Here is a 25,088-nt window from a genome sequence, read left to right as displayed (position 1 = left end):
TAAAGCTCAACTATTAGTATATGTGTTTGAAAATAATTTATACATATGTACATGTAATTATGTAAATATCAACACTTCTAATGTGCTCTAAAGATCTGCTGAGCTTTTTGCAGTTTACTATGGTAGGTATAATTTTACTAGTGCAACAAAAATGGTTTAACTTGTGAAATTACTCCTTTGCTCTCTTTTTCTGTTTTTCCTTTCACGTATTTTGTTAGATCATTGGCATGCATTATCATACCTTTTAACTTGAATGGAAAATTTCTAATTGCTTACCAGAATCACTATTTGATAATCTGAGCAAAGTGAGTCCATGTCCCCATATCTTTTATTACATTTTTTTATTTTATTGGTGTACTATACCTCATTTATACATTGGATTTTGGCTTTTTCTAAATTTTCTCTATTGAGAAGAAGAGCTATTGAAGAAAAGAAGGTACACAAAGATATACAAGCCTATGCACGTAAAATGTACATAAACACCATTTGAGGTATATGTCTTATTATTTTTGCTCATATAGTGAAGTGTGTTGGGAAAGGCACATAAACTAAAGAAATCCATAGAAAGAATGGACATCTTTCTGAATTTCCACTTTACTTTTTGAACCTAGGTCACATGACTATTACTGTTTAAAAAGCATGAAATAGCTTCTGAAACTAGTAGTAGTAGCTACAAGTTAGACTGTCTTGATTATTCTTATATTTGTAAGAACTCATATCTTGCTAATTGTTATTATCTCTTACTTGTTATATTCATACTTGTTTGTAAAATTAAAGACAGAAATGAAGAAGTGAGGGAAAATTTTAAGCAGATAGTGGGCATGGATTATAATAGGGTGCTGGAGAGATGGCTCAGTGGTTAAGAGCACTGACTGCTCTTCTAGAGGTCCTGAGTTCAGTTCCCAGCAACCACATGGTGGCTCACAACCATCTGTAATGGGATCTGATGCCCTCTTCTGGTGTGTCTGAAGATAGCAACAGTGTACTCATATACATGAAAAATAAATAAATAAATCTTTGAAATACTATAATAGATACATCTTAAAATTTACTGTCAAGTTAATTTTATTTTTTGCTCCATGATAATTTTTTAGTTTCTGCATATTTGACACAATGCTATTCTTTGATAGCTCATTATTTCAACAAGATAAGAAAAAGCAAGTTGCTGGACAATGTTGGCATGCTCCTTTAATTCCAGCATTCGGGAGGCAGAGGCAGGCTTCTGTGAGTTTGAGGCCAGCCTGGTCTACGGAGATAGGTCCAGAACAGCCAAGGCTATAATACCCTGCCACCCTGAGCCCCCAACCCCTCTCCCAAAATGAAGCAGGTTAATTTTTGTCAAACAGGTTTTAATTGATAATACTGTAATGAAATACCTGAGATTGTGTCTATATATATATAAGATATATATATCTTATTTAGTTTACAGTAAGGTTTTAAGGGTCCAAATTCTGGTTAAATGTTAAAAGGCTGTGCAAGACAGTCCATGGCAAAAGATGATGGGGAATGAACAGTATATACCTGAGTCTGTCCTTTCATGTCCAGTGTTTTCTCCCTCCTTCGCCCCTCCCATAGCCCTTTCTGTACCCTTCTTCTCCTTGTAAAGCTACCGGCGTTCAGTTATGGGGGCTCCACCTTTATTAATCTACCTAATCTGGTAACTCTAAAAGGCCTCATGTCAAAACACCATACTGGGATTAAATTTTCATCCTCCTAATATTTCACAGTGGGGGTTGAAAATAACATGTGCACTTTTGGGGAATGCGCTCAAGCCTTATCCCAACCATAGCACTAAGTATTGACAGCTCAGAGTTTAAATGGTGGGGCTAAGGATGTCAGTATATCATAGAACACTCGCCTGATGTGCCCAAGGCCCTGCATTCAATCCCTAGAATGACAAAGATTGTAACGGGCTCATTTTAGTTTCAACACTTAATTTCTTATCATTGACAGAGGATACACTTCAGTTTTCTGTAGGAATTATATCAAATATTTATATCAACTGATATTTAATGTATGTCAGTTTTTAGCCTACTAAATTATATAAGGTGCAAATTAGATACTGTCTTGGATTTCATGATAGTTTTATATAATTTTGCTGTTTCAGGATGATGATGCAACTCAAGTGCTTGTTCCTGCTGCATCAAATTTGGATGACTTCTATGTAGCAGAAGAAGATACCAAACAAAATTCCAATAATGCAAGAGAAAATTCTAATAAAGTAGATACTGGGGTAAATGAAAAAACAAGGTATAGTAGTAAGCGTTTGCTTTCAAACCTACCATAAAACCTCAAGAGCCAGTTATTTAGCTAGGTGCTTACTGTGTAATGTTTTGCTTAGTATCCTTATTTTATTGGAGTCCACAAATATGTCAATTTAATTATAGAGAGAAATTTTATGAGGCCAAACTACAGCAGCAGCAGAGAGAGCTTAAACAGTTGCAGGAGGAAAGAAAGAAATTGATTGAAATTCAAGAGAAAATTCAAGCAGTTCAAAAGGCATGCCCTGACCTTCAGGTAATTATAAAATTTACTTCTTTCAGTGTGTTGAGAATGTTTAAAAACTAATGTCAGTTTGAACTAGTCTGTCTTTACTAGTGCAAGGTGACAGATTATATTTTTCTGATTATTGAAGTGAATGAAATAATAATGAAATAGATTTTTTTTTGTTTACTTTGAAAAATAGTACATGGGAATTAAATGGTTACTTTTTGTATTGGCCTAGTTATCCATTTAGTCATGACATGAAAACTCAAAGCTATTATCACATTAAGATATTCTGGCTTACATTTAGCAGATATAGATCAACATCCCATTTTTATTGACCTATGATTACACAGTAAGGCTTTAAACCATCATAAGTAATTTTTATCCATTAATTATTAATTTATTCATTTTACATTCTGATCACAGCCCCCCTCTCTGTTTTCCCAGTTCCAACCTTACAAGTCCCTACCCCCTTACCCTCTCCCCTTCTCCTCATAGAAGGGGAAGCTCTCCTTGGGTACCGCCCACACTGACATTAAGTACGATCTTTCCCACTGAGGCCCAACCAGGCAGTCCAGCCTAGGGGAAGGGAATCCAGTTGCAGGTATCAGAGCCAGTGCCAGCCTCTACCATGAGGGACCAAGCTGCACATCTGCTTCAAACATGTAGGGGGCTTAAGTTGAGCCTCTACAAGTCCTTTCATTGGTGGTTCAGTCATTGTGAGCCCCCATGGGCCTAGGTTAATTGACTCTGTAGGTGGTCTTGTGGTGTGCCTTGATCCTCTTCGGCTCACTCAGGTTTTTTCCTAGACTCTTCCACAAGACTCCCCAAGTTCCACCTGTGGGTCTCTGCATCTGTTTCTATCTTCTGCTCAATGAAATCTCTCTGGAATCAATTATCTTAGGTTCCTGTCTTCAAGAATAGCTGAGTATCATTAATAGTGTCAGGGGTTTGCTCTCCTACATGGCAGGTCTCATGTTGGGCAGTCATGGTTGACCGTTGCCTCAGTCTCTGCTCCATCTTTATCCCTGCACATCTTGTCAGCAGGACACATTTGGGGTTGAAGGTTTTGTGAATGGATTGATGTCCTCCTCTCTCCATTGGAAGTCCAGCCTGGATATAGGAGGTGACCACTTCAATCTCCATATCCTCTGGTAGGAGTCTCAGCTAGGGTCACCCTGTAGCTTCTTCCCCGTTACCCAGTCTCAGGTCTCCAGCTATTCATAGAGATGCCCCCATGTTTTCAGTTCTCACAGCCCTCCCCTCCTCGTCTTCTCTCACCCAGATCCCTCCCTCCATGAGTTATTTAAAGAAAATAATTATATATAGCTATAATTTTAACTTATATGCTTTTGTTTAGTATATCGTACTCTATAATATAGGTTCTTTGGATGGAGCGGAGAGTAAGATAATTTTTCCCATGTTATATTAGATGTCAGGATGATATAGAATATACTCTCTTGAGATCTTCCTAAAATTATATTGATTTATTATGTATAGCTTTATTCATTTGTGTGTGTGTGTGTGTGTGTGTGTGTGTGTGTGTGTGTGTGTGTGCGCACACACAAACCTGTGTGGAAACCAGAGGTTGATACCAGGTGTTATCTTCTGTCACACTTCAATCATACTTTATAGAGAGTCTCTCTCACCGAACTGGGACTTAGTGATTCAAGTGCATTACCAATGAGTCCCTGGTATTCTCTTGTTTCTGTCCCAGAACTGAGATTATAGGCCCTTGTGCCTATGCTGGCCTTCTATGTGAGTCCTAGGGATCTGAATGCAGGTCCTCAAAGCTTGTAAACCAAGAACTTTACCTACTGAACCATCTTTCTAGTCTGGTTAACTTTACTGTGTAGTTAAACTTGCATTTGAAGAAAGAGAAAATATCAAGCTGTTTCTGACACAACTATTTCTTATATTTTTGGTTGTGAGCCTAGCCTTTTAACGGCTGAGCCATCTCTCCAGCCCACAACTATTTCTAAGTTTGTAATTTTCCCATTTTTTTTCTAATTCTTTTGTCCTTTATCTTCAATATAAATAATATCCAAAGGAGTGTGTGCCGAGGTTGGGTCGAGTGTAAACTCTCACCCATCTCCCAATATTTGATTTATATGTTTTTACTACACCAATTGTTAATTCTCATCACCTTTAGCCTGTTACCATGTTTGTTTTCTTCTATTGTTTTGGATCATGGTGCCTCTTTTTAGTCCCATAATAGCAGATTAAATATGGCACTAGAGCTCTAAAGAAGTAAAATAACTGCTTTTATGAAATAAGTTCAATTAGTGCCCTGTAGTAGTATTTGTCATATATATATATATGTATATATTATATATACACACACACATATAGCATTGTTTATATGTGTGTATGTGTGTATATATGTATATATTTATATACATACATGGTATTTTGTTTTTTAGCTATCAGCCACTAGTATAAGTAGTGGTCCCACAAAAAAATATCTGCCAGCTATTACGTCAACTCCGACTGTTAATGAGAATGAGACTAGTACAAGCAAGTGTGATATTGAGCCTGAAGATTCATCAGTAGTGGATAATGAGGTATGGTGCAGTCTACTGTGTTCCTGATTTGGCTCCTAATCTACCCTCTGAGTCTGTAAAGTTGTTGGGTTTTTTTGTTTTGTTTTTTGTTTTTTTGGTGATGGATATGGTTAGGAATGGGACTTTTCTGGACAGGCAATATATGTGAAGTATATATATATTTTTTTTTTTTTGGTTCTTTTTTTCGGAGCTGGGGACCGAACCCAGGGCCTTGCGCTTCCTAGGTAAGCGCTCTACCACTGAGCCAAATCCCCAGACCCGTGAAGTATATTTTTTATTATCTTCCGTCTTTTTTTTTTTAAGTTGGGAAATAAACCTTCCCCTCCTGAAGTTATATTGTTTCAAAATAATCATATTCCTTATTAGCAAATATAGGAGCAGTTATAGAAAACACTAATTATTTCATTTAGAAAGCCCTGTTCTTTGATACTTCATTTTTATTTGGCTTGCATAATACCATGGCTTTTCTCAAATAGTTCATAAAGTGTACTTAGTACTTGTTTTCATGAACAGTTAATAAATGCCTTTTTGTGTCCCTAAAATACTATTTGACACTTTTGAACATCTTTAAAGATTTGAACTGTAGTTTTTCTAATTGTGTGTGTTATGGTGGAGGCATGTACACATGAGTGTAGGTGCCCGTGGAGGCCAGAAGTGCCAGCTGTCTGTCCCTGGAAGCCAGACTTAGCAGGCCGTCCTCTGTCACCTGATATGTGTGAAACAACTCAGACCCTTTGCAAGAACAACACACACTCTTTTTTTTTTTTTTTTTTTTTTTCCCGGAGCTGGGGACCGAACCCAGGGCCTTGCACTCGCTAGGCAAGCGCTCTACCACTGAGCTAAATCCCCAACCCGAGCAGCACACACTCTTAATCATTGAGTCTTTTTCTGGATATCTTAGAATGAAAAGAGAAACTTTGAAAATTGAACACCGTTGTACTGATAGTATCATTAAGACTTTTATTCTTTAAGGCTTCAGCAAATCCAAATATTTACTTGATTCTGGTTTTTAAAATAATAGCTGTGGTCAGACATGCGAAGACATGAAATGTTGAGGGAAGAGCTGCGACAGAGAAGGAAGCAACTTGAAGCTCTAATGGCTGAACACCAGAGGAGGCAAGGGCTGGCTGAGACCGCATCTCCAGTGGCTGTGTCACTGAGAAGTGACGGATCTGAGAACCTGGGCACTCCTCAGCAAAGTAGGACAGAAAAGTAAGACACTCACTTCAGACATCTTTTAGACATCATTTACCAGATCGTTAAGTCAGGCAGACTCATCTTCCTGGACAACCCAGCATAAATCAGCTGTTTCACCGAAGCAAGTGTTTTTCAACGTGTGACTAAGAAGAACTCAATTCAGCCATTTTCTACAGCTTCCCTTCTATTTCAGTTACTCTGGTATTTGATCAAATGGTGATACAGAGTCTTTGCAAAACTTTAAGTTTTTAGAAATGAGTTTGAAAGTCCCATATTTGGAGTATTTGTGAAGGAGTTATTTGTAAGATAAGTTAATTAGCTGTATAGTAATACGTATTTTAAAATTTGAAATCCTGAAAGGTCATAGTCTTACCTTTTCAGATATTCAGGTGGCATTTCTAAAATATGATAAATGCTCTCTTCTTCTTAGGAGTTTTTATACTTTTGAAGTCTTAATGTGCATTTTACTGAATAAATATTTCCTGTTCTGGCCACTGTGTATCTGCTCTTTCACAGAACTCTTCAGATATTTCTGATGAGCATCTGGTTTCAGAATCATTTGTGTAGAGCCAGCTTCTTTTTTTTTTTTTCGGAGCTGGGGACCGAACCCAGGGCCTTGCGCATGCTAGTCAAGCGCTCTACCACTGAGCTAAATCCCCAACCCCCAAACCCCCAGAGCCAGCTTCTTAACCTGTAGGTTGTGACCCCCTTCTATGGGTTCATATGACTGACTGAATGGGGCATGGGGCTTACAAAAATTGTTTATTTCTAACATACTGCAGCCAAAAATGTAGTCAGAATTAAATGCTAAGTGAATACAAGGTGTTTCCAGCATTGCCAAACCTGTGTTACATCATGTGTCTTAACTATAGCCTTGGCTCTAAGAAACATGCATATGCACTTTGTACTGCCTACAAGGCTAGCCCAACCCATTAGCAAAGGCTTCCTGACTTGTTTTTACTGTACATACAAAGTCTTCTGCTCTGAACAGTTTAGTTGTGGAAAACTTTTAGTGTTTTCCTATCATACCTTATCATACCTCATTCTGTTAGTGCCAAACTTATTATATCTTTGGATTTATTTTCATTCCAGTGTTTAATTTAAAAAATTGTTGATTTGCTGACTTTTGTTTTTCCTTTTTGTTTTTTTGAGAAAGAGCTTTTCTGTGTAGCCAAGATGCTCACTTTTGATATACATACATACATACATACATACATACATACATACATACATACATACATGAATGGAAAGAATTTTGGCGTGATAAGGGCAGAAGTTTCAGTAATTTCCAAAATGATTTTAAACATCCTTCTGGAATTTTGTATTACTTGAATAAAGTAGAGTTCTAAGCATTTAAAATTATGACATCAAAATATTTATTACTGAACTTTGGAAAACAATATTTGTGCACTTCAGTCTTAAATATTCCTTTAATTTTAATTTACTTCTACTTTTCAACTGTGTGTGTGTGTGTGTGTGTGTGTGTGTGTGTGTGCTAGCACGTCTACCTGTGGAGGCTACAGCTGTTGGTTTCCTGTGGCACAGTAGTTAGAGCTGCTTGTGAGGTTGTCCTATGTGGATACCGAAAAGTAAACTCAGGTTCCCTAATTGGGCAGCAATTGCTTTTACCTGCTGAACCATCTCTCTGGTCCCAAAAATATTTAGTTCTTCATTTAAAAATAAGCATCTCATCCCCTTAGTATTTTTTAATAAATAGTATAATTACACACACATACACACAGCAAAATTTTTTTAAAATCAGTTTCTTCGTGATTATCAGAAGATGTTTAAATTGTATAACTATATCTATATACTTGGGTTATGTAAACATCCCCTGATTAGAGAGGGATTGCTAAAGGAGATAGTTTAGCATGTTTAGGTCTAGAGTTGTTCTAATATCACAGCTGATAAATACAGTAGCTGTTTAAATAAGCTAAACTTTGCTTTTGTCCCAGTCATATCAGCAGCATTCATGTGTCCTATACCTGCTGCACAGGGCAGCAGCACAGACAGACCATCACAACTACTGCAGAAAATGTTGTTAGGTAGTACCGAAATGGAGGGCTCTTATTTAAGGAAGGACAGGAGAAGCTTGGTTAAAGAAAAACTTTCCAGAAGATGTAATGATTATTTTAATTTCTTTAAATAATATTTTGTGGAAGGCAAACTATACAGTCTGTATGGCAGCAATATAAGATAATGTCTCAAAATTCTGTGATGAAATGAAATTTTATATGCATGTATGTTTTCATATTAATCAAAATCATAGCTTTATAGCTCTTAACATATCTAGCTAATCTCCATCATAATCCTGTTTCATCTCATTATCCCTAGAACAATGGCAACCTGGGGAGGCTCTACTCAGTGTGCATTAGATGAAGATGGAGATGAGGATGGTTATCTTTCAGAAGGAATTGTTCGAACAGATGAAGAGGAAGAAGAGGAGCAGGATGCCAGTTCCAATGATAACTTCCCTATGTATCATCCTAGCATGAATCAAAATTCCTACAATGTAAAGGAAACCAAAAACAGGTTAGTTACAGTGTTTAAGTGTTACTTGATTTTAAGTATCTCAAGTCTTTATGATACCAAGCAGTTCTGATGTTCCTACCAATTAATCAAATACCCTAAAATTTAGTTCATAATGGCACCAACTACTCAAAGGTAATGCAGATCTTACAAATTAAAGAACTTAGTCCCACAAGAGTATTATTCCTTTTAGTACAAGTCCACAAATTAACTATATTTTCCTGTCTTGACTAAAATGAGAATTTCCACAATTTGTCTTCAGATTTAATAATTTACTACAACTTTGGAAAACATTTTACCAAATTATTATTCAACTTGGCTGCTTAAAGTGGAAAAGCTATAAATGCCTATAATGAATGGAAGTGTGTAGGTCTTCATTACCTTCTTTAAGTTCCACCTGGAAAGTTGGTTACCACCCTTGAAATTCTTTGAAGTCATTTAAGAGAGTTTATGGAAATTTTATTATTATGTAGCTATATTTGACTAAGTAATATGCCATTGATAATCAGATTCAATCTCTGGTTTCATTTCCTTCCCCAAAGATCAGTGGGTAGGTCTGGAAGTAACAACCAGATTGATTTTTCTGTCGACCATGCCCTTCATCATAAAGAGCCAAGAGTTATAAACTCTGGCTTAGTTAAAAGGGGCTTGTTCTGCATAACAAACAGAATCTGCCACTCAGGAAATTCTAAACATTTTAGGGGTGGAGAGAACACCTGGGGTTTTTTAATTAGTTTTTTTTAAGAAGTCAAAATCTTTATTTGTAGATGATTGCATATATAAATGACAGATTTTTTTTTTTTAACCTAAAGATGTTGCTGTAATAGTTCCCACCTAGACCAGATCAGGAATCATACCTAAGCTTTCATCTTTGCTGTTGTTGGGGGAATTAAACAAAAAATAAATTTTCAGGTAGTGAAAAGTTCTGTTAAAAAACTGACTGTGTTGCTAGCAGTAACAGTGTATACTGATAGTTCAGCTTCTGCTTGAAGGGTTGCTTGACACCAGAGCAATGTAATAAGACCTTGTCTATAAACAAAGCAAAGCAGAAACTGTGTGTGTGTGTGTGTGTGTGTGTGTGTGTGTGTGTGTGTGTGTGTGTGTGTGTGTGTATCGTGTTGCACAAATGGAGGTTAGAAGAAAGTTCAGGGGTAGGTTCTCTCTTTCTTCCTAGGGAATTGGGAATTGACCTCTGGGTTATCAGGGTTGGTGGCAAGTGCCCATTCCGCCCAGCCATCTCTGGTCTACATCTTTACTTTTAGTAATGATAAACATTTAAGAGTAAATGTTAACCAGATAAAATTGTGCCACTTGAGGAAGTAAAGGATGAAGGATGGAAAAGTGCTTTAGTCTAAAAAGTCATTTTATTTTGTAGAATATAGTTAGCCTTTAGTGTAAGAATACTAATAAAGACTAGAACACAATTAAAAAATAATTGGATGAGCTAAAAATATGTGATTTTCCCCCTTCTCTAGTTTTAATACTGAATAAAGAAATAACGCTCTATAGACTAAGACTTGAGGTTTGTTGGCACATTTAAAAAATCAGGTTATCTCATATGACAACTTACTCCTCTAAATGTTGCATTAGGTGGAAGAACCATCGCCCTGTTTCAGCAGATGGGAATTACCGTCCTTTAGCCAAGACAAGGCAGCAGAATATCAGCATGCAACGACAAGAAAACCTACGATGGGTGTCAGAGCTCTCTTACATAGAAGAGAAGGAACAGTGGCAAGAACAAATTAATCAGCTAAAGAAACAACTTGATTTCAGTGTCAATATTTGTCAGACTCTGATGCAAGACCAGCAGGTAAATTTTATCTTTGAAATGTATTTTTTTTAAATTTACATCGTTTTGAAGCAGTACACAGTTTATTCAATATATTGTAACTATTGTCACCATTGTCTTCCAACAGACTTTATCTTGCTTGCTGCAGACTCTTCTAACAGGTCCATACAGTGTTCTGCCCAGCAATGTAGCGTCCCCTCAAGTACACCTTATCATGCACCAGCTGAACCAGTGCTACACACAGCTAACATGGCAGCAGAATAATGTCCAGAGGTAACCTGTCTGAGTAAAACTAGTAATACTGTACAGTGAATGCTAAAAATGAAAGGAGAGTGTTACAGTTACCTTCAAGGAAAAAGGCATGAACCAAATTGTAATCAGTCTTTTGACTGAAAATTACAGCCATGATCTGTTACTGTGGGCCTGGCTTTTGTTTATAAAATTTGTATTGAATTGTATACTTAATGTTAGATAAAATATATAGTATTTAAATTATACAACAATAAATCAATGAGCAAACAAAAATTTAGGTTCTTATATTTATACCTATGTCTATTAGAACTAAGCTCAATACTTGTTCCAGTGGCTGAGCTATTAAATTGAGCCAAGCTAAATTATTGAATTGAGTCAACAGAGCAAACAAATACTTATAGGGTCAGAACAGACTGTCTATTCTGAATGCTATTGAGTCATTGCTTACATGAATTGTTGTTGAAGTTAGTTCATTGATGGTACACTGACTTAAATTACTGGCTTTTTTATAGGTTAAAACAAATGCTAACTGAACTTATGCGCCAACAAAATCAGCACCCAGAAAAGCCTAGAAGCAAAGAAAGAGGCAGCAGTGCCTCACACCCCTCTTCTCCCAGTTTATTTTGTCCTTTCAGCTTCCCAACACAGCCTGTAAATTTGCTGAACCTGCCTGGGTTTACTAACTTCCCATCTTTTGCACCAGGTAGGTAACTGAAAACCTGAAGGAAAGATAAATTTGTAAATGTGAAGATTTGAACTGTGTATGATATACATGCCTATTATCCCAGCATTCACCAAGCAGCGGCAGTAGGGTTAGGAACTCCAGGGCAGTCTGAGAGACATACTGAGTGTGAGGCCACTCTGTGCTAAATGAGATCTGTCTCAAAAAAAAAAAAAAAAAATTTGAGATTATAATTTATCTATTTTATGGATTTTTCTGTTTTTATTGTTTGAGAGTTTCTTATGATGTGTTTTAAGCAGTTACCCCTCCTGTACTCTTCTATAGGATTCTTCCTGTGCTCCCAGCGTGTACTCTTCAGTTTACTCAGTACGAGCATGGTTGAGACAATCTACTGGAGTGTGAGCAGCAGCTTCTTTCCCTTTGTCAGCCATCAGTTGACAGCAGCTTTTCAAGTAGGGATAGGACTTTGTGAACCCCTTGCCCATCTATATTACATGAGTATTTTAAAATACATAATTCTTTTATTCTTTGGAAATTTCTGACATTCATAAAATGTAGTATGGTCATATTCACTGCCCCATCATCCTCCCTACTTGTCCAGATTCACCCTCCACCCTCTCCCAACTTTATATACTTTTTGAATGACCAAGTGAATTTAGCTGCTCATAAACTCCTGAGTCTGGTTCCATCCACTTGGCACCCTTAAAGAAAACTGACCCACCCTCCCTCCCTCCCTCCCTCCCTCCCTCCCTCCCTCCCTCCCTCCCTCCTTCCTTCCTTCAAAGCTACCAACTGTCAGTAGTTCCTCAGCTAGTGATGGAGAAGTCACAGGGAGCTCATGAACCTTTCTGTCTTCTACGCTAGAATGTTGACTGGTTTGGTCTTGTATAGACCTTCTGCAAACAGCCATAGTTGCTGTGAGCTCATGAATGCCACAACGATTCTCTTACGTCCAGAAGACACTGTTCACTTTGGTCCTCCCCAAACACTAGGTCTTTAAAACTTTGCATCCCCAGTTTCTAGACATTCCCTGAACTTTTTGGGACAACCTCTTTATAGATGTCCCATTTGTGGCTGAGCTCTTTATTGACACTTAGTTTCTGTACATTGATCAGTCGTGAACATGTTGCATGAATTTTTGACATGTTTTGGAGTTGCTCAGAAACACTTATATTAAACTTACATTTTTCTACATTGTTCTTATAATGAAAAGTTAATAAACATGATTGCTAACAAAACTCAGCTATTTATAAAGGGGAAAGATACTGGCATTGTTTAAGGTCTATTGTCACCAGGTAAACCATTAGGGAGTTGAAGATGAGTAAGACTACTTAAGAGCACCCACATCTCTGTGAGGCATTTAGTGTAGGGTTTTGTTAAGGCAATTTTACTGTGTATTAGCTTTCCCCTTTGGTTCATTATATGCCAGGTACTATATGTTACTTGAATCCAAAGATGAGTTAAGATGAATCTTTAAGGGAATTCAGAGTCTAGTTAGGAAGGTAATAATGCTATTAATAAATTCTCAGAGCAGCACAGTAGCTGCTGTCGAGTAGGGATACACGTACTTGGAGAATAGGAGCAAGTCGGTGTTAGAAAAGATGATATTTAAGCAAAAGTTCATTTTCTTAATGATTAAAATAGGAAAGACTTTTTAGCCAATGGAACCACTTTAACCAAATGGAACCACTTAAGGGTTTTAAAGCAATGAAATATCATTTGGAGAATTTAGAGGTAGTTAAGTCAGGGAAGTGATTGACATGACTGGAGAATAGCAAAGGCCTTCTGTGATGTGCAAAAGAAGCTTAAGTTTTATGTTGTGTTCAAGAGGGACTAGAGAAGTACTGTGAGCTGGGGATAGCAGGGAAGTCTTATTTCAGGAAGATTATACTGTGATATTACTGAGGAGTTGGAAGAGAGGATGTAGGAGGGAAACTGACTAGAAGGCTCTTTTAGGGATGTTAGGGAGAGAGTGATGGCCTGAGCAGAGACACTAGTGGCAAGGAGACGGTTGAATGTGTTAGAACAAGTCAATGAAGGTGGAAGAAGGACTGAATCCCTTGCCGAGGAATGCAGAGAAGGAAGGGGGGAAGTCTTTATGAATGTTAATATTCACATTCCACAGTGTTTTCTCAACAGGATTTTCAAAGCATGGGCATTAATAACTTGAACAACTTCTCTTTACTTCTTGAGTAATATTGATAGCAAATGTTCTTTGAGTAGGCTTTTAAGTAATAAATGTGCATGTGTTACTTTCACATTAATAATAGTCATACCTGTACCAGATGAGTCAATGTGCTTAGTATGAAATTCATAGCATTATTTTGAATATTGTTTATAAAGTAATAAATTTCATTATTGTGAAATTCTATATAAGGTACTTATAATTGAGACTGGCACCCTGTCATAATTTGATAAAGGCACTTAATTATGATTTCTAGTTTTTTTAACATTTTATTTTAATTTTTAATTATATATGTGTGTGTGTGAATGTAGGATTGTGCATGTAAGTACAGTGCCCACTGAGGCTAGAAGAGGGTGTCAGATCCCCTGAAGCTGAAATACTGGTTATCGTGGTCTATGTGGGTGTTGGGAAATGAACTCTGTCTGCAAAAGCAGTTCATGTTGACTGTTGAGCCATCTCTCTGCTCATATAAAGTCTAGTTCTTTTTTGTTTTCTGTTCTTTTTTTTACATTTTGTTTTTAACGTGTCTTTTAATTGCATATGTGTCTGCATCACATGCATGCAGTGCCCAGAGAGACCAGAAGAGCACATTGACTCCTGGGACTGGAGTTACAGACAGCTATGGACTGCCAAATAGGTGCTGGGAATCCAAGCCAAGTCCTCTGGAAAAGCATCTACTGCTCTTATGGCTGAGCTTTCTCTCCAGCCCTAACTTCTAGTTCTTAAGAAAGAACCATTAATTTATTTAGTGTCACAAATATCTCAGATGTAAGTAGACTGAGCTGTGAGTAGTAAACGAGCATTAGTTTATTGAACTGATGGTTTGTTTTGATAGGTTTGGATAGGATACTCAATCAGTTAAATCTCTTAAAAATAAATTTTAATTTCATTTAAGGCTAAGGTACTTCTTCATTCTTTTCTTCCCTGTGTTTTTATTAGGAATGAATTTCAGCCCTTTATTTCCTTCTAATTTTGGAGATTTTTCTCAGAATGTTTCTACACCCACTGAACAGCAGCAGCCATTAGCTCAAAATCCTTCAGGGAAAACAGAGTATATGGCTTTCCCAAAACCCTTTGAAAGCAGTTCTTCTCTTGGAGCAGAAAAGCAAAGGTACTTATGTGTCAAAGTTGGATGCTTTTACCATTTACTTAATTTTTTAAAAATTATATTTAGTTTGTGTGGTGCTTGTCTGTGTGTGTGCAAATGGAGGTCAAAGGACACTTTGAGGGAGTAGGTTATCTCAACCATATGGGTCCTAGGGATCACACTCTGTGGTCAGGCTTGACACCATTTACATGTTGACCTATGTTGGTGGCCCACGGTTCACTTTGTGACACAACATAGGGAGGATTTTTGTGATTGTGCAGCTTGATAGAGTATTGGTTATATAAAGTTTTTACATTGTGTAGATATTCCTCAGTCTTAAGAACTTAACAGCTACCAGAGTTTTAGTCCAGGGTATCTTACAAGATTCATATAATATAAGCAGAAATGTGTGATTTTATTTTGATTTGTTATTTGTCTTTAGATTAAGAAAGTTCAGTGTTTACCAACTTAGTACTGGAAACTAGTAGTAACTGTCAGGGAATAGTTGTTTGATTCACAGCCTCTGAATACCATTCAAGTATTATTATATTGAGTATTATTTGATTGTTTTAGTCAGACCTTGTGACACATGTCTTGAATACAAGTTCTCAGGAGGCAGAGGCAGAGGCAGAGGCAGAGGCGCAGAGGCGCAGAGAGGCAGAGAGGCAGAGAGGCAGAGGCAGGCAGATCTTTGGAGATCAAGGCCAGTTTGGTCTATATACTGAGTTGCAGGCCAGCCAGGGATACATACTAGAATTCTCTCAAACAAACTTTTATTTGATGGTACATGGTATCAGCCATAGTAAGGAGTTTATATTCTCTTTCTCATGTTTGTTAATTTTTAATATGGTAATCTCTGACAAAATAGTTTAAGAGGCTACCATCCTTTTTTTTTTTTTTAAGGTATTTTTGCAGCTATAGAAACAACTAACTTACATAAGTAAATATTAATCCAGAAAACCGTTTTGGTAGCTAACTCAAAAAGAATTTCCTATACCCTTTTTTAGTTTGTTTATTCTGGGAGAAATAGGCAAATTGAGATAGTGTAAGGGGCAGTAGGCAAGGCAGCTACAAGAATACTTTCAGCCTCATTGTTATGTACTTAAAAGCAAACTAACAGCCCAGAAGATTGAAAAGCATAGATATCAGTTGGATGCAGAGTTCTGTTAGAAGGATCTCTGTGATTCTTTTTTCTACCTCAAATCTTTAGAGATACACAGTAAACAATGCACACTATGCCTCCACCTAGTCATGTCTCCGCTTCCTAAATTAGCATTTGTCACTGTCGTTAAACATAAACTTTGGAGGGGCACTAGATTAACAGATAAATCTTAGAATTCCTGTGTCACAGTCACCTCTAGGAATTACTTCATCTTCTTGACATTGTTGATTCCTTATTCGTTAGCTTAACCTTCCTTTTTTTCTACTAAGTTCCCCTTTCATTATGAAAGTGTTCTTTCATCAGAGCTTGACACAGTGCTTAATGTGCAGTTGCCATTTAGAAGGGAGAGGGAATCACAAGCAATGAATATTTATTCAAAGCTTCAGTGAACTGGGCTTCCTGTTGTGATCTTCTGCTTTATCATCAATGCTTTATATGGTCTTGGTAGAAGAAACAACTCTGATTTTTCATTATGTATGTATGTCATGGTTAGAATGGAGTACATATCTTGTTTTAGCTACTTGAAATATTTCAGATTAGATATCTTTATCTTACTAAATCAGAACTATTATAGATAACCTGGGTTAAGTGACTAACCCAGGTTTAAGAGAGTTAAAACTTAGTAGTCATTAACAAAAATCATAAAACTTACTGTTAAGTGCTAGCAAGGAAGTATTTTAAGTTATGCAGACCATACTCTGTCATAGCCATTTATCTATACAATTTTTATTAAAACAACCAAATTACAGCCAAGGACAATCTATAAAGATGAGAGTGACTATATGTTCATAATATTTTCTTTATAGGAATTTAAGTGTGAATTTCACTGGGCATATTGGCACAATGCCTTTAACCTTAGCACACAGGAAGACGAGGCAGGTGGATCTCTGAGTTTGAGGCCAGCCTGGTTTCCAAAGCCAGGACAGCCAGAATTGTTACACAGACATGCCCTATCCTGAGCAACCAAAACCAAACAAACCAAAATAACAAAAAACCATGAATTCCATGTATAATTTCTCCATGTGTAATAATTTTCTGGTTAAAAATATAACTTTTAAGAATAGAAACAAACACTACTTCTGGTTCACAGGTCATATAGAACAAATTGTGGCTGAATTTGTCCTTTATGCTGGAGACTCTTGTTTTGAGTCAAAATATATGTCAGTCAGTGTCCCTGAAAAATATTTGTAAAACACTTGCTGGGTAAAAAACTTGATAAAAAGTTGGATGTTTTTGTGAAAATGTTTTTCTAGACTGTTGATTTTTTTTTTTAACTGAAATCTATTCCATGTATGGAGACTGCAGTAAATATAAATAAATCAAAATCGTGACATATAAAACTTTTTCTTCTTGGTAAGGAATCAGAAACAGCCTGAAGAGGAAACTGAAAACACTAAGACACCATGGTTATATGATCAAGAAGGAGGAGTAGAAAAGCCATTTTTCAAGACTGGATTTGCAGTGTCTGTAGAGAAAGCTACAAATAGTAACCGCAAACGTCAACCAGATACAAGCAGGAGAGGACGTCAGTTTGATGAAGAGTCATTGGAAAGCTTTAGCAGTATGCCTGACCCCATAGATCCAACCACAGTAACTAAAACATTTAAAACAAGGAAAGCATCTGCACAGGCCAGCCTGGCTTCTAAAGACAAAACTCCCAAATCAAAGAGTAAGAAGAGGAATTCTACTCAGCTGAAAAGTAGAGTTAAAACTATTGGTAAGTTTTGAAATTTGTTGAACATTTATAGTGTAAATATAAACATTGGTCTTCTTACTTTGACATACTGGCATTTTTGTACGGCTAGATGTACAGGCATTGTTGAAACCTACTTGAATCATTTTTAGTTATCTTTACAGTTTTTAAATTCTTTTTTTTTTTTTTTTTTTTTTTTGGTTCTTTTTTTTGGAGCTGGGGACCGAACCCAGGGCCTTGCGCTTCCTAGGCAAGCGCTCTACCACTGAGCTAAATCCCCAACCCCTAGTTTTTAAATTCTTAAGTAGCATTTAATGAAGATAATTTCAAACATGGCTCTTATACTTTGTGCTTTTTAAACTTTCTCTTGTTTCATGAATGTGTGTATGTGTGTGTGCATATATATGTGAATATATATACTCACACATATCCACCAACATGCTCCCCTCTTTTTTTCTTACCCTTTTTTCTTTTCCTTCCTTCCTCCTTTACTTTCTTTTTTCTCTTTTCATAACCCACTATATCCAATGGCCCCTGTATGTATGGGTGTAGGGCCATCCACTAGAGCATAAGAAATGCTGCTAGTGGGGACACTTTCTTTTTTATTAACTTGAGTATTTATTTACATTTCGAGTGTTATTCCCTTTCCCGGTTTCCGGGCAAACATCCCCCTAATCCCTCCCCTTCCCCTTCTTTATGGGTGTTCCCCTCCCCATCCTCCCCCCATTGCCGCCCTCCCCCCAACAGTCTAGTTCACTGGGGGTTCAGTCTTAGCAGGACCAAGGGCTTCCCTTCCACTGGTGATCTTACTAGAATATTCATTGCTACCTATGAGGTCAGAGTCCAGGGTCAGTCCATGTATAGTCTTTAGGTAGTGGCTTAGTCCCTGGAAGCTCTGGTTGCTTGGCATTGTTGTTCATAAGGGGTCTCGAGCCCCTTCGAGCTCTTCCAGTTCTTTCTCTGATTCCTTCAACGGGGGTCCTATTCTCAGTTCAGTGGTTTGCTGCTGGCATTCGCCTCTGTATTTGCTGTATTCTGGCTGTGTCTCTCAGGAGTGATCTACATCCGGCTCCTGTCGGCCTGCACTTCTTTGCTTCATCCATCTTGTCTAATTGGGTGGCTGTATATGTATGGGCCACATGTGGGGCAGGCTCTGAATGGGTGTTCCTTCTGTGTCTGTTTTAATCTTTGCCTCTCTATTCCCTGCCAAGGGTATTCTTGTTCCCCTTTTAAAGAAGGAGTGAAGCATTCACATTTTGATCATCTGTCTTGAGTTTCATTTGTTCTAGGCATCTAGGGTAATTCAAGCATTTGGGCTAATAGCCACTTATCAATGAGTGCATACCATGTGTGTTTTTCTGTGATTGGGTTACCTCACTCAGGATGATATTTTCCAGTTCCAACGATTTGCCTACGAATTTCATAAGGTCATTGTTTTTGATAGCTGAGTAATATTCCATTGTGTAGATGTACCACATTTTCTGTATCCATTCCTCTGTTGAAGGGCATCTGGGTTCTTTCCAGCTTCTGGCTATTATAAATAAGGCTGCTATGAACATAGTGGAGCACGTGTCTTTTTTATATGTTGGGGCATCTTTTGGCCCAAGAGAGGTATAGTTGGATCCTCAGACTTTCAAAAGAGAGTGACTCTCCCTCAGCAGCTATCAGCGGCCAAACTCAGCTCAGCTTCTCCAAAGGTTATGTTCTGAAAGATTTCTCAGATACCCAAATGTTACTAATTGTTGTCTTTTAGTGTTATACCAGGGCATTGCATTGAATTGTCATCATGACTTCTCTTTAATGTCTTGATGATCCATTTAATGAGCTTCTAATTCATAATAGATGGTTGTTTTTTATTACCATAAATGAAACCACTTTTTTTTTGTTGTTGTTCTTTTTTTTTTTTTTTTCCGGAGCTGGGGACCGAACCCAGGGCCTTGCGCTTCCTAGGTAAGCGCTCTACCACTGAGCTAAATCCCCAGCCCCGAAACCACTTTAAAATAGACTTACTTATAAACTAGTGTTTCATTGAACTTTATTGAGTATTAAAGTTCTCTTTATAGCATTTCTACGTGTACGTGGCTTTTAAAAAATAGGTTCTATAATTTTCTTAAGACTTTGCTGAAGTACTACATTTAAAGCAGTTTTATTAGTTAAAGTCTGAATAAAGTTCATATGTTTAAATTTGGTGAAACCAGAGAATCATTCAAGTAAAAAATGGTCCACTTCTGAGATAGACCTATGGATAATCCCATAGTTTTTGATTTCCTGGTGCGTTGTCCCCACAAATACATAATTGAGGAAATGTGAACCATTTTTATTATAACACTCGACATTCTTTCCTTTAACTAGATAATTTAATGTGCTGGGGGCAGTATTCCTTAAACTTTTAAACTTTTATATGGGGCTCCCTGGGATTACTGTTCTAAATATAGATTCTGATTCATCAGGAGATGAGGCAGGAGGATTGATAGTTCAAGGTCAGCTTGGACTATATACCAAGACCCTTTTTATTAAACAAAAACCAGATCCTGGTTTAGTTGGTTTGAGAAAATAAATTATTGTGAAATACCTTATTTTTTTAATTACAATTTTTTCTTTATTTCTGAGAATTTCATGTTTTATTTAACAAAATATCATGCCCAATCCCATTCCCTTCAGCTGCCTATTTAGTCCCATCATGCTACCTTGTTATCTTCTTTTTTTATTCAAGGTCTAATTTTTTAAAATTTATTTGTTTATTTTATGTATATAAGTACACTGTAGCTGTCTTCAGACACACCAGAAAAGGGCATTGGATCCTAATACAGATGGTTGCGACCCACCATATGATTGCTGGGAATTGAACTCAGGACCTCTGGAAGAGCAAGTAGTCAGTACTCTTAACTGCTGAGCCATCTCCCTAGCCTCTAACTTTTTTTTAATGTACAAAATGTTGAATGATCTCTTTCATTGGTAAATGGTCTGAGTAATCCACTTAAGTAAGGTTGTTTAGTCTAACTTTATGAAGTCCTTTGTATACTGGTGGAGAACAAACACTACTGAAACTTGTTCAAGTCATAATTCTGGATCAAACTCTAATGGTGTGAGTAGACTTAGAAAAGCAAGAAACTTGCCCTAACTTACATGGTTGACCTGAATTTATGTGAGCCGCTGATGACCTAGCTTGCCTTCAGATAGCCAGTGAGAGAAAAGGCTTTCTTTTTTTGATAACTCACTCACATATAGGAAGTGTCACCAGTAGAAAAATCCTCCAAAGAGACTGAGTCTCTCCCCCCAGCAGCTATCAAATACCACTCACTCTTAACTAAGGAACAGGACCTGAAGGGCGCCTCTCCATTACCTATGCTAGAAGTGTGGCTGGGTGGATCTTGTGCAGGTAACCATGGCTGCTGTGGGTTTATGAGCTCAGTGATGGTTCATATCTAGGAGACTATATTTTGCTGCCCTTTGCTCCATCCTGTGGCTCCTACATTCTTGCTGTCTGTTCTGAGATGTACCTGAACCTTGGTGGAGGAACTGTTAATAAAGATAGTCTCCTTAGAACTGAGCACTCCATTTCTTCTCAGCATTTTGACTAATTTTGTGTCTTTGCATTGATTGCTGTCCATTGAAAAAAGAAGCCTTTCTGTGGAGGATGATGTCATTACACAGGTAAAGGCAGGTATAAGATAGAATGAGGCTTGTCATTGGACGAGAAGGAAGGATGGGTGGGAGAAAAGTTTTAGAGAGGAGGAGGAGGAAGAGACTGGATCGAGGAGGAGAGCAGCCGAGAGAACATGGAGTTTCTTGTTAAGATTCCTCTCTGTACATTTATAGGTTGTTATGAGTATTCTTTTTTTTTTTTTTTTGGTTCTTTTTTTTCGGAGCTGGGGACCGAACCCAGGGCCTTGCGCTTCCTAGGCAAGCACTCTACCACTGAGCTAAATCCCCAACCCCTGTTATGAGTATTCTTAAGGGATGGATGTGTACAGGGCTTTGTATGTCTAGGTGGGCAATTATATCTTATCAATTAGATCAGAGGCTATTTTGTTGTGTGCTCTTTCATGTGGCAATTTAATTGAATTCAAGAGAGTATTTGGTGACTGGAGACACTGGGACCGCCGTGGAATTGGGATGCGTATGTCTGGCATGGTGGCAACCTGCCTTGGGAACTAGATGGGTAAAGAGATTGTTGCTCAGAGAGTAGCCATCGGCACTGTGATATGGAGTAGAGCAAAGCGGGTGAGACACTTTGCTGTCTGAGATGAAGATATCTACCATATATCTTAGGGCACTACAGTGTCAGATCTAGTGTGGGATAAAAGACAACACTTTTTTTTTATTTTAATAATTTTACAGCAACATTTCTGACTAAAATATAGTAGTGGCAGGTTTAGTTCTAGGGCCTAACACCTCACCAGCCTTGGGATGAAACTTCCTCTGGAGCAGGGCTCAAATCTTAACAGTATTGCATCAGAGGGCACATTTGTCAGAAGTTCTGTATTGTGGCATGCAGAATCCATCACTGGGTAAGATCATTGATATCTTTTCTCTCTCAGCAGCCTTCATAGCTCATTTGGCATTATGAAACCTATCCGATAGAAAGGAAGTTTCCCTCGTTGGTTCGAGATTGATATTTTCATATACTACAGCCATAGTGTGTGATGTTTCCAGCAATAGAGTCTTAACATGGAGTTATGGTGGGTGTCTGAGGTTTCTTTTTCTGTGATAAAATGACAAAAAAACCTGGGGAAAGAAGGGTTTATTTCATCTTACAGATGTAAGCCATCATGAATGAAAGTTAGAGCAGGCACCTGGAGTCAGAAACTAAAGCAGAGGCCATGGAGGAGAGGCTGCTCACTAGCTTGCTCTTCAAGGCTTGCTCAGCTTACTTCCTTATAGAACCCAGAACTACTGGGTGAGGAATGGCCCTACCCACAGTGGCCTGATCCCTTCTGTATGAGTTATTAATCAAGAAAAGGCCCAAGAGACTTGCCTATAGGTCAGTTGAGAGTCATTCTTCCCAGATGATATTACCTTGTATCAAATTAATATAAAACTAGCTAACACTGGGTAACCAAGGGTATTAACAGTAGCCTATGGTGTTTCGTGTATGTTTTGAATCTTCTTGACCAATAACTTATAGGGAGGTGTCTCATGACTTGCATCGCAATTTTCATATTGCATTAATGTCCTCTGGGAACTACATTGTCCACCATGCAATCATCCCTCCTCCCCCCACCCCTCCCCGGAGCTGAGGATCAAACCCAGGGCCTTGCGCTTGCTAGGCAAGCGCTCTTACTAACGTGGTTTCTTTCATTTTGGCTAATTCATGCTCTAGATCCCTCTTCCACTCTGTCCCTCACCTCCATTTCTGCTTAGTCCTTTATACAACCCCCCTTCCCATACTCCTCTCTTCTTTCATAGCACATGTATTCTACTATCAATTATATTTTATAATATAATTATAAAATTATAATTTTATATATTTATATATAATATATTTATATATTTATATATAATTTTATATATTTTATATATTTATATATAATATATTTATATATTTTTATATATATAATTTTAATTATAATTTGAGATAGTAGGCTTCTGTGGGGCTTTCCATACCCCCTTCCTTTGGATTAGCCTTTCCCACAACCCCTTGGTTTTACCTATACCTTTGTCCCCCATACCGTAAGCCTTTCAGCTCCCAGCACCAGCCTTCCCAACCCCAACTGAAAAACGTCCCCTTCTTGCTCCTTGTGCTCCAAGTTAAATACGTGAAACAAATGATTTGAAACTAGAATTTACACACAAGAGAGAACATATGGTATTTTTTTCCACCAGAGTTACTGCACGCTAGTTGTTTTTCTAATTTCTTGTATTTAACTTACAATCATGATTTCATTTTTCTACTGCTGAGTAATATTGCAATGTGTTTGTGTGCTACAATTTTCTTATCCATTTGTGTGTTGAATACACAGGTTGATTCCACTTCCTAGCTGTTGTGGCAAGAGTGGCAGTGAATATTGAAATGCAGGTGTCTCTGTAATAGGATATAGTTTGTTGAGTACATACCTAAGAGTCCTATAATTGAGTCATAAGGCTATTTTTAGCTTTTTTGAGAAACCTCAATTATTCCCAGTGTAACTGTAGTAGTTGACATGTCCTCTGCCAGTATAGAAGAATTCCCCTTCAACAACATGTGCAACCAATGTTTGTTAACGTTTGTAATGTTGATTATGGCCATTCTGGTAATGCCATATAGATAGTTCAGCTTTTTTCTTTACTTTGGGGCAAAGATTGTTATTTTGATCTTTGTACTGCCTTCCCTCATGCTAACTTTAAAAATATCAGTCCAAATAGTAATTCACATTTCTTCAGCTGACATTCACTGCCATTGTTGCATCTTCCCTCCCTTCCTCCCTCCCTCCCTACCTCCCTCCCTTCCTCCCTCCTTCCTTCCCCACCTCACTCCCTTCCTTCCTTTCTTTTTCTTTTTTCCGTTTGGACAGCCTCTCAGAGAGAGAAGAAAGTGGGTGAAAAATGGCCACACAGCAGCTCCTGTGTTCTAGGAAGCTGGTAAACAGTCAGCTGGTAAACAGTGGTCAGCTCTTCCCTCAGTGACTGTTTGGAATCATGCAGGGCCTTCAGAAGGTCATGGCTAATGTATTTTTCTTCAGTGAAGGCATAAGAAGAAGAAGTCCTAGTTCTTGTAGCTATTTCAGTCATGCTGAGTAAACAGAACTGGACATAAAGGAGCACTGTGGACAGAAATTAGAGATTAGACCTCATGCTTTCACAGTACTGTCTCATTTAGTGATAATATGAAGCATGAACCCTTAATAATTCTGCTGTTCTCCTTGAAAAAACTTGGCCTGGTAGCTCCCATCTATAATTAAAGTTATTTGAGAGACTGAGTTTGGACGGTTGCAAGTTTGAGGCTAACTTGGGCACATTATGAGACTGTCTCAATAACAAACAAAAATCAAAACAACCCAAAAATGTCCTAGAGGTATGTCATTAGTCACACATTTGTACCTTAACTTAGAAATCCAGACCTTGAATTGGAAAGATAGCTCATTAGATAAAAAGGTTTGCACTAAGCCTAGTGACCGAAGTTGCAACCCTGAGATCCCCTTTGTGGAGGAGAGAAGAGATTTCTCAAAGTTGTCTTTTGAGCTGTACATGCTTACACTTCTAAACACATACATAGTAGTAAGTAAAATTTAAAATATAATATAAAAATTCAAAAGAAATGTAGCCCTCGCCCTTGATACTTCCCTTGATTCCTGTTTTTTCTTCCCTCTTTGTAAATATTTTAAAATTATTTTTATTATCACTATTTTACATTATTGTTATATTTTTGGTATGGGGTGTGTGTGTGTGTGTGTGTGTGTGTGTGTGTGTGTGTGTGTGTGTATGTGTGTGTGTATTCGGTGGAAGTTCCCAGCTAGATGCACCATTGCATAGGTTAGGAGA

At 37.7% G+C, this 25,088-nt stretch overlaps 2 protein-coding genes across 24 annotated transcripts in view; one reads left to right on the top strand and one right to left on the bottom strand.

The window, feature by feature from the left end:
• Erich1 (glutamate-rich 1) overlaps positions 1-25,088 on the bottom strand; it is a gene marked incomplete at its 5' end in the record, with an annotated part of 52,793,804 nt that overhangs the window by 24,514,145 nt on the left and 28,254,571 nt on the right.
• Pcm1 (pericentriolar material 1) overlaps positions 1-25,088 on the top strand; it is a 96,767-nt gene that overhangs the window by 39,574 nt on the left and 32,105 nt on the right. For all 24 annotated transcript variants that reach the window (XM_087589226.1, XM_087589223.1, XM_087589220.1 and 21 more), the window contains 10 exons: positions 2,108-2,250; positions 2,388-2,517; positions 4,911-5,051; positions 6,073-6,263; positions 8,583-8,780; positions 10,368-10,587; positions 10,694-10,839; positions 11,331-11,521; positions 14,625-14,796; positions 17,293-17,651. In XM_087589226.1, the coding sequence (XP_087445352.1) occupies positions 2,108-2,250; positions 2,388-2,517; positions 4,911-5,051; positions 6,073-6,263; positions 8,583-8,780; positions 10,368-10,587; positions 10,694-10,839; positions 11,331-11,521; positions 14,625-14,796; positions 17,293-17,651 (1,891 nt within the window). The remainder of the gene's footprint in view (positions 1-2,107; positions 2,251-2,387; positions 2,518-4,910; positions 5,052-6,072; positions 6,264-8,582; positions 8,781-10,367; positions 10,588-10,693; positions 10,840-11,330; positions 11,522-14,624; positions 14,797-17,292; positions 17,652-25,088) is intronic.

This window comes from Rattus norvegicus, chromosome 16 (genome assembly GCF_021556685.1).
Source record: "Rattus norvegicus strain SHRSP/BbbUtx chromosome 16, alternate assembly SHRSP_T2T, whole genome shotgun sequence".
Lineage (NCBI taxonomy): Eukaryota > Metazoa > Chordata > Mammalia > Rodentia > Muridae > Rattus > Rattus norvegicus.
This window is presented reverse-complemented; position numbering and strand designations above follow the sequence as displayed.